The 15,742-nt window shown below is 37.0% G+C and overlaps 1 protein-coding gene across 9 annotated transcripts in view; it reads left to right on the top strand.

Moving 5' to 3' along the window:
• The window catches only part of BAZ1A (bromodomain adjacent to zinc finger domain 1A), a 51,385-nt gene that overhangs the window by 11,658 nt on the left and 23,985 nt on the right, over positions 1-15,742 (top strand). For all 9 annotated transcript variants that reach the window (XM_015865007.3, XM_015865006.3, XM_015865005.3 and 6 more), the window contains 9 exons: positions 5,742-5,885; positions 9,053-9,154; positions 10,370-10,457; positions 11,245-11,379; positions 11,943-12,045; positions 13,411-13,577; positions 14,243-14,338; positions 14,763-14,901; positions 15,337-15,483. In XM_015865007.3, coding sequence (XP_015720493.2) covers positions 5,742-5,885; positions 9,053-9,154; positions 10,370-10,457; positions 11,245-11,379; positions 11,943-12,045; positions 13,411-13,577; positions 14,243-14,338; positions 14,763-14,901; positions 15,337-15,483 — 1,121 coding nt within the window. The remainder of the gene's footprint in view (positions 1-5,741; positions 5,886-9,052; positions 9,155-10,369; positions 10,458-11,244; positions 11,380-11,942; positions 12,046-13,410; positions 13,578-14,242; positions 14,339-14,762; positions 14,902-15,336; positions 15,484-15,742) is intronic.

The raw sequence follows: 15,742 nt of genomic DNA, 5'->3' as shown, positions 1-15,742 counted from the left end.
GGCTTGAGCAGTAAAAAGGTCTGAGGTTTTATGTTGGACAACTTTACCAGCTCTTTGATTTCCCCTCCCACTCTTTATAAATAGCTTATGAGGTGTTGCCTTCCCATCCTCACTGATGTTAAGGCACTTCTGATTGTTGTTCAACGGTTAGTATGGAGTGTAATGAAAATGTAGTCAGCTGACAAAGTGCACTAGGTTACTAAAGGGTAGGGAAGAAGAAAGTATATAGAAAATGGTAGATACAAAAAGGAAATACATTTTTCATGTAGTTTGACCACTAGATGACACCACTGCAAAACAACACTTGCCTGATATCTGTAAGCAAGCAATGCCAGAATGCTTGAAGAGAATGTGGTGTTTATAAAATGAAACCAACATACAGAAGGAGTAGATGGTGTTCTCTATGAGGAAGATTGCTTCATCTGAGATAAGGCTAATATCCTTTCTGTGCTCTGAATGTTGACCACTGCCAAGCTGTGTAAAACGTAGATAATCATGGAATAATGGAATTGTTATTTCCAAGTTGTCTGCAAACAAAACTTCTTTAACTCACTGATTGTTCAGGTGATGTCCTAATGCTTTAGGACTGTTCATAGTGGATTAATCACTGCTTTATGTCAATTAAAAACTTGAGTAATATTTTCTTCTCTAAGTCATAACAGGGACACACGGGGTGCGTGTTGCTACTATTACAATGCCTAACTGATAATGGGGTTGGGGTGGGAGATGATGATCCTTACAAGAGCTAACATTATAGCTAGCTTTCTAACTTCATCTGACCTGGCAACCATATTATGCTTGACTATATGTGTAACTGACTGCTGAGAGCTAGGAGGAGTTGATACAACTCACTGAAACGTAACCCCTTTGTTTGGAGGTTTCCTAAGTTGTACTTATTGTGGACTACCGGAAAGCTTTAAATATGTACTGTGTTGCCCAGCTATCTTCATAGGTGTATGCTTCCGTGGAACAGACTCATAACATTCTGGAGTTGTGTGCCTCAATTGTTTGGTTAGGAAGGTTTAGCTACTGAGATCCGCTGGCTATCCCGGGAGTTACATTGTCTCAGGGTTTCTGAGTGGGGGAAACCTTAACTACTTCACATTCATTTCCTGCTCTGGTTGTGGCCGGTATTTGCGTCTTCCACATGCTCTGGTTCTCTTCAGATACTTCAGTGAGCCACCTGATAGGACAGAAACTTAGCCAGCTCTTACGTTGTGTTAGTTTTTGGCAGGTAAGTGAATTCAATTTAATGTCAATTAGTAAGTAATATTGAGTGCCAAAGCAACAAAAAGCAAGCACCACATGTGGCTGGAAGGAGGGATGTAAGGGAAGATTTTCCTCTTCTGGCAATGTCAAACTGTTAAATCATCTCTTCATCTTCCAGAATAGCACCTCAAGGCTGCAGGTGCAATTTGCTTTTGTACTTCTTCAGCCAGCCACATCTTTACCATTTTCCTGGGAAGGTTTTCTGCGAGTTGTGCCAAACTGATCTTCAGAGTGCAGCCCAGAGTTATTCTTCATAGAGAATGATAGACGTGGGGCTTCTAAAGCAACCATGCATTGTGTATCTCTTGCATATTGTGTGTCCTCAGGCATTTTGACTCCAGAGGAGCTTGTGTTATATTTTTGCAATTTTATGTAGCTTTGTAGCCATGGACCTTTAACTGTATGCTTGAATTGTTTTGTAACAAGCTCTTACTAGCTCTGTATGTATGTAATTCATACAGCATGGAGGTGTAAAGGCTGCTGATGTTGGTTGTGTTCTTTTACTTGTGCAGCTGGCCTGCCCCCACCTGAAGTTCATGGAAATCAGTAGGAAATCTCTCTTGCTGATTAGGAGGAAAAAAACCGCAACCACCCAAAACTGAGATGGGTGCTGGTATTTAGAAAATAATACTTTTTAAAATTGGTTGATCCCTCCTCTCGCTTTGTGTTGAAAACTCTTGGGCTACTGTGGTGGTGCTGCTTCTTCCAGAAAAATGCAGTCTTAAAGGCCAAGCGCTTCTTGAACCTTTCCTGTAACATCTATTTAGCCTAGCTTAAAAAACCCCAGATCTTGGTTTCTGAAACTAGCATAAAGGCCACTCTTGTGACAGGTCAGAGGACTTGCATGCTGTTGTTTGCAGCCTGTAATGCAGAAAGAGGTAGCAGAACTGCTACAGGATATGATAGTAATTTTCCAGGTTTTCTAGCTCTAAGCTGTCAGTTTTTGAGCTAGAGTTGTTGAGACTTATGTAAGATGTGTGATGGCTATTCTCAGTTTGTCTGATGGTATTCTGAATATGTTTGGGATTCACATAGTGTGAAAATAAACTTTTTCTGCAATATTCACTGTTATTTCAAGGAAAGGTCATTTTGACTGAGAAAGGTGTATGCGTGTGTAGATACTAATGTAGTTTTTAGATTGAGGTGTCCAGTTTTTACTTAATTTAGAAGTTTTAACTCCTTTCCAGAGTTCACTCCCAGTAATACTCTTTTTACTTTTTCTTCCTTTTTTCCCCTCAAATATATTGGAATTAGCAGAAGTCTGATCTAAAGATTGTTGTGTAGCAACAAATGAGCTAAAACTGGTTGTGTTGAACAGCAGGCAGGAAGTCAGAAAAAAGTTTTTTACTCTGAATAACACAAAACACTGGAATAACTTCAGGAATACATAACAAGCTCTTAACGTGATGCATTCATGAATGGTCTTAGATAAAGTGCTTGTATGGTAGTTTGTTACCAGCTAGTTGTGCCTCGGTAGCTGGAATTAGTATTATCATCATGTAATTTTTATGAACAGGACTGATGAATTAAATGTTTTCTGTTTCTTTTCTAATTATTACTATTTTTTTTCTGTAAGAGGAAACCTAATCTGATCAGTTTGACTTCAACATAAGCTGCCTAAAGATCTTAAGGTATCCTTTTTAGAAAGTATTTAAACTAGTGTTCTTTATTTGGATGTCTTGATTTAGCTTTTTAGCTCTGCTCTTCTATGTGAATTACAGTGTGAAATAAGAACTGTAAAAAAGTGAACTGAAGGAATTTTAAACTTCTGTAGAAGAAGCAGACCTTCATTCTCACTAAAAGCTGTGCATCTGCCCAAAGAATTTGCTCAAACTCGCCATGGCTTGACTGTAACAAGGCTAAGAAGTCATCTTCATTCATAGATTATTAATTCTTTAGTGCTGGAAGGAATGATTGCATCACTTTCTTTAATCTCCTCTCTATTATAAGCAATGAAATGTAATGGCTGTTATTGAGCCAGGTGTAGTGTGTTTCACTTGGTTCCTTTCCTGACGGTTTCAAGTAATTATTTGAATGAAAGTATAGAGGATGCAGAATCATTTGGTTTTTGTGTTTGCTTTTTTCATTAGTCATTCTTCCTGCTTAAGAATAACAGTAATAATGAAAAGCAGCTTATTGAGGATTTTGCTACTTATTGGATAGTGTACAGAATGTGTAATTTCTGTACTTAAGAAGGCAGTGTGAAAGTAGAGTGCATGAGCAGGTAAATTAAGTTTTGGTAAAAAAATACTCAGTGGCTAAATATTCAGGCTCTTTTGTCCAGGAGGATCGATTCGTTTATGTTTCCGATTCTTTGTCCTCTTGTGGCACTGGGTTGGGTAGGTTGCAATTCAGCTTTCATGCGTCTGTTTTACTGTGATTCCAAATCCAGTGTGTATGCGCTCCCTCTAGTGGTCGTTAAGCTAAATAGTTCAGACAAGCGTCAGTAGCCGTGTCTATCAATGTTCATTGATGCTTTTGATTATCTTCCTCTGGAAAGCCATTTAAACGCTATTAAACTGAATGGGACTCTCTAGGATATACTTTTAGTAAGGTGGAAAGAAGTTCTGCTAAGTTTTTTATTATAGCTGGTATTTTTTTTTAATTAGGAAAAAAACAAACAGCCAGATAATGCACATTCTACCACCCTGTCATCTTCATGTTAATAATATGAAGTGGGAGTTTGTGATATTTGAATACTGGAAAAGCAAGACTCTGCATTGACAAGGTGTTTGATGTACTTGGCTGCTCTCGGGATTGAGCTGGTGCTGGGCCAGGCCTTAATAAGCCACCTTGGACCTGGGATGAGGCTGTGAGCAGCCACTAGGATCTGTCTCTCTGTTACGAAGTCGGGTGCTCTTGGTTCTTTACACGGGGTCTGTTTAGATTTGCACAGTTAATTAACTTAAGCTCGGCTCATCAGGAAAACATGCCTCCCAGTCCCAAACCAGCTAGCTGTGGAAACAGGGCCAGCTGCGTTTGAATGGCAGTGTGCCTGGGGTTAATAAGTCCAGTGGACTCAAGCTGGCTCTACATGAAGACGGCTCTGGTGTCCCCATGGATAATTAAGCATATTGATTGTCCTCTTTGCTCTAGGAATACATGAAGATGTTAATAGATTATGTTTATTTATTTATTTTGGTAATGTGCCCTGTGGAGCATGTTGGAGCTTGCTCCCTGTTGGGGAGAGGTGTGGGGAGAACAGCTGCAGGCACTGACTGCTTTGCAGCTCCTAGCTTAACTCACAGGGATTTTTCAGTGCTCTGCCCCTCAGTTGTGTTCTTTTTGTTGTTACTCTGTGGTCCCTCCTCATCCCCCCATGTCCTGCAAGCAGGGGTTTTATATCACGCTCACAATCAGAAAGAGGTGATTGTTTGAGGAAATATTTTATATTGTTTTAAGAAATATTTTTATTTTGTTTGAAGAAATACTTGGATGTAGTTTTCTTTTTGCCAGCATTTAGTTCAGTTTTGATAAAGAACTCTTCAAATTTGGCTGTCCCAGACTGGTTTTTTTTTTTCAGCTTAGTTTGTTTTTTAATTTAGGCATAATGCCAGGCTAATTCAAGCCCTGTGCTTCACGTATTTTCTGTCATACTCATTTCAAGTGGTAGTGTTTGGTGCCTGGAAGAAGAGAATCATTGTTTTCTTCCTCCCCCACCCCTTTGGGCTTTTAGTGTTAGTACATGACAGCATCCATTGACTGTGATAGTTAATTTTTGTGAAGCAGGCAGGGCTTTAGGAGATTAAGCTACAAAATATGAACCAGGGAATTCCAGGAAAGGGTGAAAGTTAACAGTTAAGAATCAGCTGTGATAGTTATCCAGTGCTAAGTGTACGCAAATTGTAGTTTTTGATATGTAATTAATTGTCTTTTTTTGTAACTAGCATTCAGGATGCTAGTTATAAAGGGATAGACTTGTTTTGTCAATTGTGTGCATGCCAGATGGAGCCTTAATATGTGTCAGCAGATAAATGGGCCATTATTAAGATTAGATGCATAATAATCATTTCAGCCTTGTTTATTTAGGTCATGAACAACAGTAGAAAATGATCTCTTTAAGTTAAAAACAAAAAACTTTGGGATCTGAAAATTGTGCTTTCCTTAGATTATTCTGAAAATAAATCTAATAGATTTATTCAAACCGTTTTCAAGCAACGCATTGTTAACTTTCAGCAATTCTTTCAAACTTCAAGCTTACTTGAGTAAACTAAACCTTGAAACTAATTCTACCAGCGACTTGAAAATTGTTCTCATTAGTGAAGCTAATGATGCTGTGTAAGCAAATGAGTTTATTCATTTCCTATATGGAAGTCATGAAATATTTTACTTAGTATTTCAGTGCAAGGCTCTTAGGTATTTGTCCTGTAGACTGTATAATGTTGCTACGTGAGTGTTTTTAAAAAGGCAGCTGATACTTTCTGTATTAGAGAAAGACTTTAACAGCGATAAATGTCTGTGTTTTATTTCAGGTTGCAATGTCAGGTTTTGGAAGTCATTCCTCCAGCACATCACAACGGAATGGCAAATGGCCACGTCAGCAGTGCTGATGGAGAAACCATCGTCATCAGTGATAGTGACGATTCAGAAACGCACAATAGTTCTGCACAAAATGGGTAAATGATACTTCTACATGATAAGGCATTTGGTTTGGGTGGAAATGAGACTAAAAGAAACGTGGCAGGGTCTGGTTGAAACAAATCACTTGATTTATATGGGTTGTGAATATTCTGCCAGCTTGGAGGTGACAAAATGAATGTTCACAGGTGCCTCACACTTTCGTGCTAGTTATACTATGTATAATCACCAGGAAACTGTGTATGATGAGAATCTGAGTACCTACAGAATACGTGCTGTTAATCTCTTTGGAATGACAGTGTTTGTGTTGAAAGATAGTGGAGGAGCCTTGTGTGCCCGTCCTCTCTACAGAACCCGTGCTGCTATATTCTAGAAAATGTATTTCCATTCTGCAGTCCTACAGCATGGGGTACTACTTAGCTTGCTTCTATTATTTTGTTCCCAGTTCTATCATGGGCCTCAGAACTGAGACTGATGTATGATGGAAAGACATGATCTTACTGGAAGACTGTGAAGTGTCTTTACATAGTTTTAATATGATTGTCCAAAACAGGAAAATTTGCAAAGCTTTCTTCGCTGTGTGTGTATTATACCTTTGTATTTAGTGGATTTAAATATGATTTAGGTGCAGTAAATCAGCATGTCTTGCATTAAGGAATTATACATATGCTACAGTGGCTTAATAACTTTGAATAAGAGAGCTTCTGGTCGATGATGGGGTGTTAAATTTGGATTGTCTATCAACTTGTAGCAGTGTTTGCATGTGCTGCTTATTCTAGCACAGCAATGAAAGATTTCTTACAACAAGCACAGTGCTGAAGGAGGAAGAATGTTTGAAATAGGTCCCAATCTAGCATCTAACAACTTACAGGCTCTACGTGAACTTCTATTGACTTTGAGTTATCACATGGATGCAGAAGTTAATGTTACTGATTGCTGTATTAAGACTTCATGACCTGATGTTCCTTGAATAACTTAAGGTGGAGCTCCTTGCTTGGCTGAGAATAATGTAGGATTATCATTTTTGTTTTTAAAAGTATCTGCTGTTCTTTGTGAAGAAGTCCTCCATCTTTCAGAAAATTAATGCATTTTTTGTTCCCCCAGGCATATGGAATTTAGAAGGAGATTGTTCTTGGAGTAGTGCAAACACACACAGAGCTGGCAATAAAACTGTCTTAGAGTTTCGGCCTTTGGTTCTTTTTGGCCGATTACTTATTTTTCCTCTCTGCATTACCAAAGCGATTTCTTTCTGTTAGCAAGAGAAGTGTTGTAAGAAAATATGAATACATTTTGAAGCAGTGTTTTGTGGTATACTTAAAAAAAAAACCAACCTAAAACCAAGCAAATCTGTGAAAGAAACTGGACCGTAAACCTCTTAAGACTTTAAAATGCCTGCTGAAAGTTTTGAGCTAGTCTTTTCTGATGGTTCTGTGATTTCTGTTGTCAGTGTTGAACATCATAACATCATGTAGAATTTTTATAACAAATGTGGTAGCACTCTGACTGTTTTTCAAGTTTGATATACCCAGAAACTATCATTTGCAAAATCTACTTCAAAATAAAGCAGTGTTGTCAAATTTTCTCTGTAGATACCTGACATTTCTCTATGCCTTTACAGATTACTTAGTTTTACAGGTCTAATCCTTTAGAGACTGTATTTTTCTGTTTGTGGAGGGCATGGATGTTACCAGCCTTGGGACTGGTGTTAAGCTGGTGCGTTCTGCCTCTGTCTGCAGATAAATGTCCAAGTTTTAGAGCCACCTTTCAGGCAAAGCTGCGGTGCCCCTAAACAATGGTACAGCAGATGCTGGATGTGTTTGTGGGGGGTGGAGCACACAGCACAGATTGATGGGCCATCTGCAAATATTTTTCCTAAAGAATCTGTAAGGCTGGAGAATCGTAACTGAAAATAGATGTCATTAGAGATCTCAACCTTTCTCTGACCCCGCTTATGTTTGCTTGGGGCAGAAATAGCCAAGTATTCTGTAAAAATGCTCTTGGCGGCTATTTTTGTTGCATTCTGTTGTAAAAGCTTAGGTTTTACAGGGAGAAAGAGGCCAGAACAGCCTCAGCTGATGTTTCTTCATTCACATAATTCTGGACTGATTACTTTTCCTGTGGTCCATCTGTGCTGCCCTGTGTTAATTTCTGTTAAGTGTTTGTCCTGTGAAATGGATCTGGCTGTTAATTTCTGTGTGTATTTTGTAAGACTTGATGAAATACAACAAAAGTTAATGTCGCAATTTCTGTGCTAAAATAACTGGACAATCCTCCATTATTTAAAGTTGTTCATATGTACTGAATGACTACTACTTCCTCTTTTGCACTAAGAAATAACGAGACTTTAAATCAGGGTTTACAAATGAGGATTTCAGGAATGTGTTCATTTCTTAGGATCATTATTGGAAGCTCAGTAACTAAGCTGGGAAAGCTTGGTGTGTTTGCAAGTTAGATTGGGGCTCTTGTGTATGATCCACTGTAGGTGAGAGAGGGACTACTCAAACTAAATAGTAAAAGTTAATGGTGCAAAAGTTATCCATTCTGTTATTCTTTAGATCCTGCTTTCTATTAGAGACAGTTTTGGAGTGGGAAATCTGTGCTTTTGATATTAGCACTCAGTCTTCTTTTTTCAGTGTTAGCACAATATTTTCTTGTGTCCTTTAGTTGACTTTAAGATGTGATTCTATCTCTATGACTGTCTGTCATCTTTTTAAATACTTTGGAAGTTTTGCTTTTGGATTCCTTCATCCGTGCTTACTGCAGATACTGAGAATATTAAGAAGGATCATTTTCTGAAGATTGGGATATATCAATGCTCGTCTCCCTGTTTGTTCCCTTCACTACAAGAAAACCAGCGTCTCTGTTCTCAGAAAACCTCTTTTCTGTTCCAAGCAATGTTACTGACTTTGATGCAGTGTAATGTTAAACTAAGTAGCAGAAAAGCTGGCACAATAGGTCCAGTTGGATACTGACAGAAGTTAGACTAAGTCTGGTTGGGGATTCTGAAGAGTTCTCCTGTACTCAGCGACACAATTTAGCGGAGGGTTGTTATGGTAGTATGCTTAGGTTGTGGTTGTACTCGATGATCTTTAAGGTCTTTTCCAACCTTTGCCATTCTACAATTCTATATGTATACAAACAACGCATGCAGAATGTAAGACTGGTATTTTCTGATTGCCATTAACTATTTCTTAACCTTTTCTAGGAAGAAGAAAGCCATAATTGATCCTTCTTTGTTCAAATACAAAGTCCAACCTGTTAAAAAAGAACTGTATGAATCTGTTATTGTTAAAGCATCTCAGCTAAGGTAAAATTTACAACAATTGTGTGTGGGTTATATCAGTCACTGTAAAGATGTTTTTGATATAAAGTGGCTTTCTATATGGTAAGTTAGAACTATTAACTAGAGGCACTGGAGCAAGCAGCTGCTTCACAAGCTTTGTGTATTAATGATTCCAAGCTTTAATAGTTTTAATGCATATACCATCCATTCATATCTGTGTTTTCACTGGCACACAGATGAGACCTGATATTACTAATAGTACCTATGCCTACTGCTCTGGCTGAGGTTGGTGAAAAAAGTTTGAGAACTGTGTTCTTTTATATTTCTGGTCCATTCACATTGTGTAATCTTTTTATTGTAGCAGTCATTGTAATCTGGCTGCTTTACTGTTACAAAATAGGAAGTTGTAAAGATTTTCTGTAAGTGCTGTAGATGGGTTTTTAAACCTCTCTAACCTGGATACTCTGGGAAAAGTTCCAGTGATTTCAAGACACTGTTCCAGCATGAACTGTGATTAGTTCTTTTTATAAATTACTCTGGTGTAATAGGCAAGTCTCTTGGATGATTACTTGAATCAGGGCTAATTATACCATGTTTTTCCGTTCGCTTAAGAATTTACTTAACCTCAAGTACCATAAAGCTATTCCAACTAGATGGTTTCTGTATCTCAGTAGCTCCTGGTTTGTTTTCTTTTCCATGGAGCAGTGCAAATTCCCTGGAATGCCAGGAAGATTTAGAATGCATATTATCCTGTAGCAAGGAGTTAGATGGCTTAACAAAACAGCTTGAGGATTCACCCCCTCATACTCTCATACTTATTGGCTTGAGACTTTGATGCCTTATCTCCATGTTTGAGAGACAGTACTTTAGTGCTGTCTCTAGTTTAGTTTGTTTTTCACTCTCCTAAAGCCTATCCTTTGGATATTTTAAATGTCATTTTGATAGAATGATTTTTGTGAATGATTTTTGTGAAAGCCTTAGTGAAGATAAAGCATCTGTGGAGTTGTGTGTATATCTGGTAAAGGATAACGGGGTTTTCAAAGCAAAAATTACAGTAGCACAAAAATTTGCACCTGTGCAAAGAGTTGCATGGATATTAAGTGCAGTTTGTAAATGTGAAGAGGATAAAAAACTTAATCATGTGATCTGCTACTTGTGATTTTGCACATATTGTCAGCTGCATTTAAACAATAATTAAAGTATATCAGTTGATAATACTACCTTTATTTCCTAACACAGCCGGAGGAAACATCTATTTTCTCGTGACAGACTTAAACTTTTTCTGAAACAACACTGTGAACCACATGATGGAGTCATTAAAACTAAGGTAAAAAATAAAAAAGTTTGTGGAATAGAATATTGACCTTATTCAGACTTTTCTCCTGGTGTTGTTAAAAAGGAGCATTGGTTGTTTTTATTACATTTTGCATTTTGTGTGTATTTTGAGGAATCCTCGTACAGTGATGTAACTTCTCATTCTGTATAGGAAAGCTTTGATAGATGAGAGCCTCAGTTGGGAGTCATAGCTCTGATGGTTGTGGAAAATTAATAAAAGCAACTAATTTTTGAATTGAATCTGTAAATTTAACATCAGTTTCTTAAAGAAATGGAAGCGTAGAAAAATAGAGCTGAAAGGGGTGTAGGAGGGTTCTTCTTTGGAGTGTCTCCTTCATCTCTTTAGCAGTATTAAGAGTAATAAGAGTCAACGTCTGACCTAACCAGGTTGAGAAGGCAGACTTGAAACTTTAACAAGCCAATTTTTTTGCTCCTCTAAGAATCATGTAATTCTATGCCATACTTCCCAACTTTCTCTGTCAAAAGTGACTCTGAACAAATTCTGGTAAGTTGCTGCAAATCCTGAGTCCTGCTCTATTTCCTGAAAAATATTTAAGTATTACCAAATGAGGCCAAATTACGCCTTCAGATGTGTGCTGTTTAAGTTACCTTCCTGCTAGATTAACTCTGCATTCATAGCATAGCAGTTTTATTTCTTACAACGAGCCAGCCAATTGTGACTATTTACAGTCTTTCTGAGGAAATTATTCATTAATTTACATAAGTTTATAAGAAGGTAGGAGTCTCACGTCGAGTATGTTTTCATCTTTTTTACTTAGGCAACATCAATTGCAAAATATAATCTAGCAGAACAAAATTACTCCTACTTCTTTCCTGATGACCCACCCACATTTGTCTTCAGTCCTGCAAGTAGGCGACGAGGGAGACCTCCAAAGAGGGCATCCATTAGTCATGTAAGTCATGACAACATCTTTAACTCCTGTGAAATTCCAGAGCAGTTGGAATTCAAGATTGATGCTGGGTTTTTTTGTTGGTTTTGTTGTCTTTGGGAATGATTTGGGAAACGTTATACAATCACTATTGAAATGGGTTGTTTAAATATGAGGTTTAATCTCTTTTTATCAGTTTATCTTCTTGTCTTTCTTATTTCTATAATTCCAATGTTATCGGATCATACCTTTTCAGTATGTTTTGAAGTCACATATTTTTCTGTAAATGCTTAATAAATAATCTAAAAAATCTTGAATTCCTACTCTCAGATGCAGTTATGTCAGTTACCTGTATTTAAGCACAGCAAAAGTTTAGCGCTCTAAGCTTGTTTATTTAAAAAGAAATCTAGGAGAATTTCAACCAGTGGGCAGAATCTCTGAGTAGTCAGTATGTTTGAGAAAACGTTATGGGCCGTTTTGGGTGTTTCAGAGGGCAGCTGAAAAAAACAACAGTATCTGTTGCAGGTTATTTAACTGCTGATGTTGTGTCCTTTCTTTCAACCCCCCCCCCCCCAACTGTCTTTTAGGAGGACAGTATTACTGCTAAGCAGAACACCCAAGGACACAGAAGTAAAGTAGCAAAGGAAAAGACAAGATTTCAGAGGCAGAAAGAAGATATGCAGGCCATGGGTAAGTTGAGGTCTTGTGACTAGTGGAACCTGTTCTTGCAGGCTTGAGAGCTGGCCATAATTAAGACTGTTTTTGGGGTTGTATATTTCAAGGGGAAAATGAAATGTAGTGACAGTTTATTCAATTGCAGAATGTCACTTCAGTGGTTAGAACTGTTGTTTCCTGCTTTTATTTACTTATTTCACTAAACTCTGGGTATGTGTGAGACTTGCGGTTCAACTACATTGGTCTCTTAAGGTGGTGAACTAAAAATTGCAGAAGTTTAGATTTTGAAAGTGCACTGTGTTAATGCAGTTAATATTAAGCTAAACGTATTTACCTGTAAGTGATACTTAATTGGAATGGTAATTAGTAACATTCATGAAGCCTCTCAAAAAGAGGTGCTATAGTACTTTAGTAATGTGAAAAGGTAGCAAAATTCCAAGGACGCTGAAGAATCAGCCTTCTCAGTGCACAGAAGGCTGTGGATAATAAGTGTCATTGCTTTTATATTCTGGATGAGAGTCATGACTGGCATGTCTGATACATAGCTGAGAAAATAATCTAGCCCTTTTTCAGAATTTCACAAGTAGATTTAAAAAAAAAAAAAAGCCTTTTTTTCCATTGTTAAGCACTTTTTATTAAAAGTAAGGGTCTGTTTTTTTTTTCCACTGTCATTCACTTGTGATTCTAGCCTACTTATTCAATTAAAATTGTAATCTCATTGATCCCTTTTATTTGTTAATTTGTGTGGCGGTTGACAGATATTGTCTGTCCACTGAAAGTGGAAGCATGTGCCCTGCTGTTACCCTGCATACAGCTACAAAGAAATCTATCAGTAACATTTATTACCAATTAATTTTCAACTTAGTGTGTAACGGAAGTAAAACTTGCATAAAAGCCACTGAGTTGATAACTGGATTTCAGATGAATCGACTTTTCAGTAATAATTGTTTTAAATATTGAAAGTTAACTTCTTTAAAGGATTTTGCTGTAACAGATATTTCATGTGTATGTGCCATCGCTGCTTCTGACATGCTTTAATAAGCTTCTGTAAATCTATATGCATTTGGAATCAGTCATCATCTTTTGGCTTTTTTGATAGGGAAAGAAAGTAATAAATGTCTGTATGCTCATTAAGAGCTGAGAAATACAACTTTACTACAACCTTGGGAAAAAACATGTATAATACATAAACCCTAAAATTCTGATTCTCTGAAGAACTTTCAAGTGATTGAATTTCTGGTTGGCATAGAAACAATTCAGTCTTCAAGACAATATGTTTTTCATATGTTAATTATAAGAAAGATCAATCTATTTAAACACAGTTAATTTTATTTAACTTTTTGTGAAAGAAAAAATTCTTGTTTTTTTCCTCCTATGTAGCTTTTGAGAAAGCTAGATTAAAACGAGAGAAGGCAAATGCTATAGAAGCCAGAAAAAGAGAGAAAGAAGATAAGGAAAAAAAGAAAGAAGAACTAAAGAAGATTGTGGAAGAGGAAAGGATGAAGAGGAAAGAAGAGAAAGAGAGACTCAAAATAGAAAAGGAAAAAGTAATGTATTTGCAGAATGTGTTTTATATGGGAACAGGCCATCTAGCTCATTTGGTTTGTTTGCAGTCTGTGTCATTGTTTTCCATTAACTGTTTTTAGTTCCTAGAAATGCACTTTAGAAGAGTAGATACTTGTAAGACATGATATGGAACTGCATTTCTAGATATCTTTCTGTATTTCAGGTTGTTAATTCACAAAAATATATTTTTTGTTCTCCCTTGATACGAGATGTAAATTTCCTTGTAGTTTATCTTTGAAAATTGGTTTAAAAAAAACCAACCAAACCAAACAACAAAAACAAGAAAAAAAATTGTCACTTTACATGGAATGAAATTATTTAATGCCACTAAATTCTACTACAGTCATATCCAGTACCTGTTTTGACAGTCTTTTTTTATGGCAACTTTCATGAATGCTTTTATTTTAGATTTTTTTTTTTTTGTCTGACCTCCATTTGAAAACAAAAAAGTCTAATCCAAGGAAGTATTACTGAAGCTCACCCTCAGTTTTGCTAATACATTCTGTAAGAAGGTTAAAAATAGATCATCGCTTTCTGTTGAAATACGTTCTGACTTTTTTACCCCCCCCCCCCCCCCCCCCCACTGTGAGTTAAATTCTAACGAATGATCCTACTGTATCTCTAATACAATTCTGACTTTCTTTAGGAAAGAGAGAAGCTGCGTGAGGAAAAAAGGAAATATGTGGAATACTTGAAACAGTGGAGTAAGCCTAGAGAAGATATGGAGTGTGATGATCTTAAGGTAGGGTTGAATTTGGAATATATCACAAGCTTGTATTTCATAGGGAATCTGCTTATTTTTGCTTGCCTGGACTGTTCTGTAAAACTTAAATTCAAAACTCTTGTGGAATAGTACAGTCTTAAAAGAGAGATCTTGACACCCAGTCTTCTTAACTTGTCATGAAATTGAGTTCCTTTAAATGCAGTCAAAAGTTGTGTTTATGAAGTAGAATAATTTGGTATCTCAAAAGATGTATATCCAAATTACGTGCTATAAAAGTTACAAAAATGCTGTTGTGGTAATAGATTGTTTGTATCTATCTTCTGTGAAAAACAACCACAAAAAGCCACACAGATACAATTCTTAGAACTACGGACTGTTTTTAATCAGCTGTGTATTCTGTAGGGACCAAATACAATATTAATGTCTTCCTTTTGGATTGTAGGAACTTCCAGTTCCAATGCCAGTGAAGACGAGACTTCCTCCTGAGATCTTTGGTGATGCTTTGATGGTTTTGGAGTTTTTATATGCTTTTGGGGAACTCTTTGATCTTCAAGATGAATTTCCTGAAGGAGTGACTCTAGGCAAGTTGTCATTTATGTGGCAAAATGCCTCAATTTTGTGGTGTCCTTCTACCAAGCATTTTAGATGCACCATAATACCGCTGCTACAGGATTGTCTGTGCAACTTCAATATAGCAACGCTTATACATGCACATCTATCAGTTTTTCTTCTCACCGAGTTTTGCAGTGTTTATAAAAATAATTTCAATATAAAAGCTGTTAATCTATTTGCTATTACTGTCTCCTTGTGCTTTCTTAATCTGTAACTGCAAGAGTAAAACAAACTATGCGTTGTCAGTTCTTACAGCGTTATTGCAGGAATATTTGTGGTAAATTACGGGAAGGTAACTGGATTATCATACCTGAAGGAAAGATGTTTGTTTTCTTTAATTCTTCAGTACGTAATTGTTTTCCAACTTTGTGGCAAAAGTGACGCTTCTTAAACTTTATTCACAGAAGTTTTAGAGGAAGCTCTTGTAGGAAATGACACTGAAGGCCCACTATGTGAACTGCTGTTTTTCTTCCTGACTGCCATCTTTCAGGCAATGGCCGAAGAGGAAGAAGAAGTGGCCAAAGATCAAATAGCTGATGCTGAGACCAAAGGTCAGGTCCTTAATTTTACTGCTAAAAACCTGATTGTGCTGGAATTAACTTTAAACTGCATGATCTGTGTCATTTCCTTGCTTAACTTTGTCTTATTATGCATGGATATTGTATGCTAATGGCCTTGTTTTTTCACTTTTATCTTCATTTAAAACTTTGAGCATGGTGGGTGGGGGCTGGAGGACATTCAGAAGAAACAAGCTCATTCTTACTGCGCTTGCATCCAGCAAAGCATAATAAGCATTTAACAGCACTGCTT

Source organism: Coturnix japonica, chromosome 5 (genome assembly GCF_054131305.1).
Source record: "Coturnix japonica strain WE chromosome 5, WE-NBRP24, whole genome shotgun sequence".
NCBI classification, from domain to species: Eukaryota; Metazoa; Chordata; class Aves; order Galliformes; family Phasianidae; genus Coturnix; species Coturnix japonica.
This window is presented reverse-complemented; position numbering and strand designations above follow the sequence as displayed.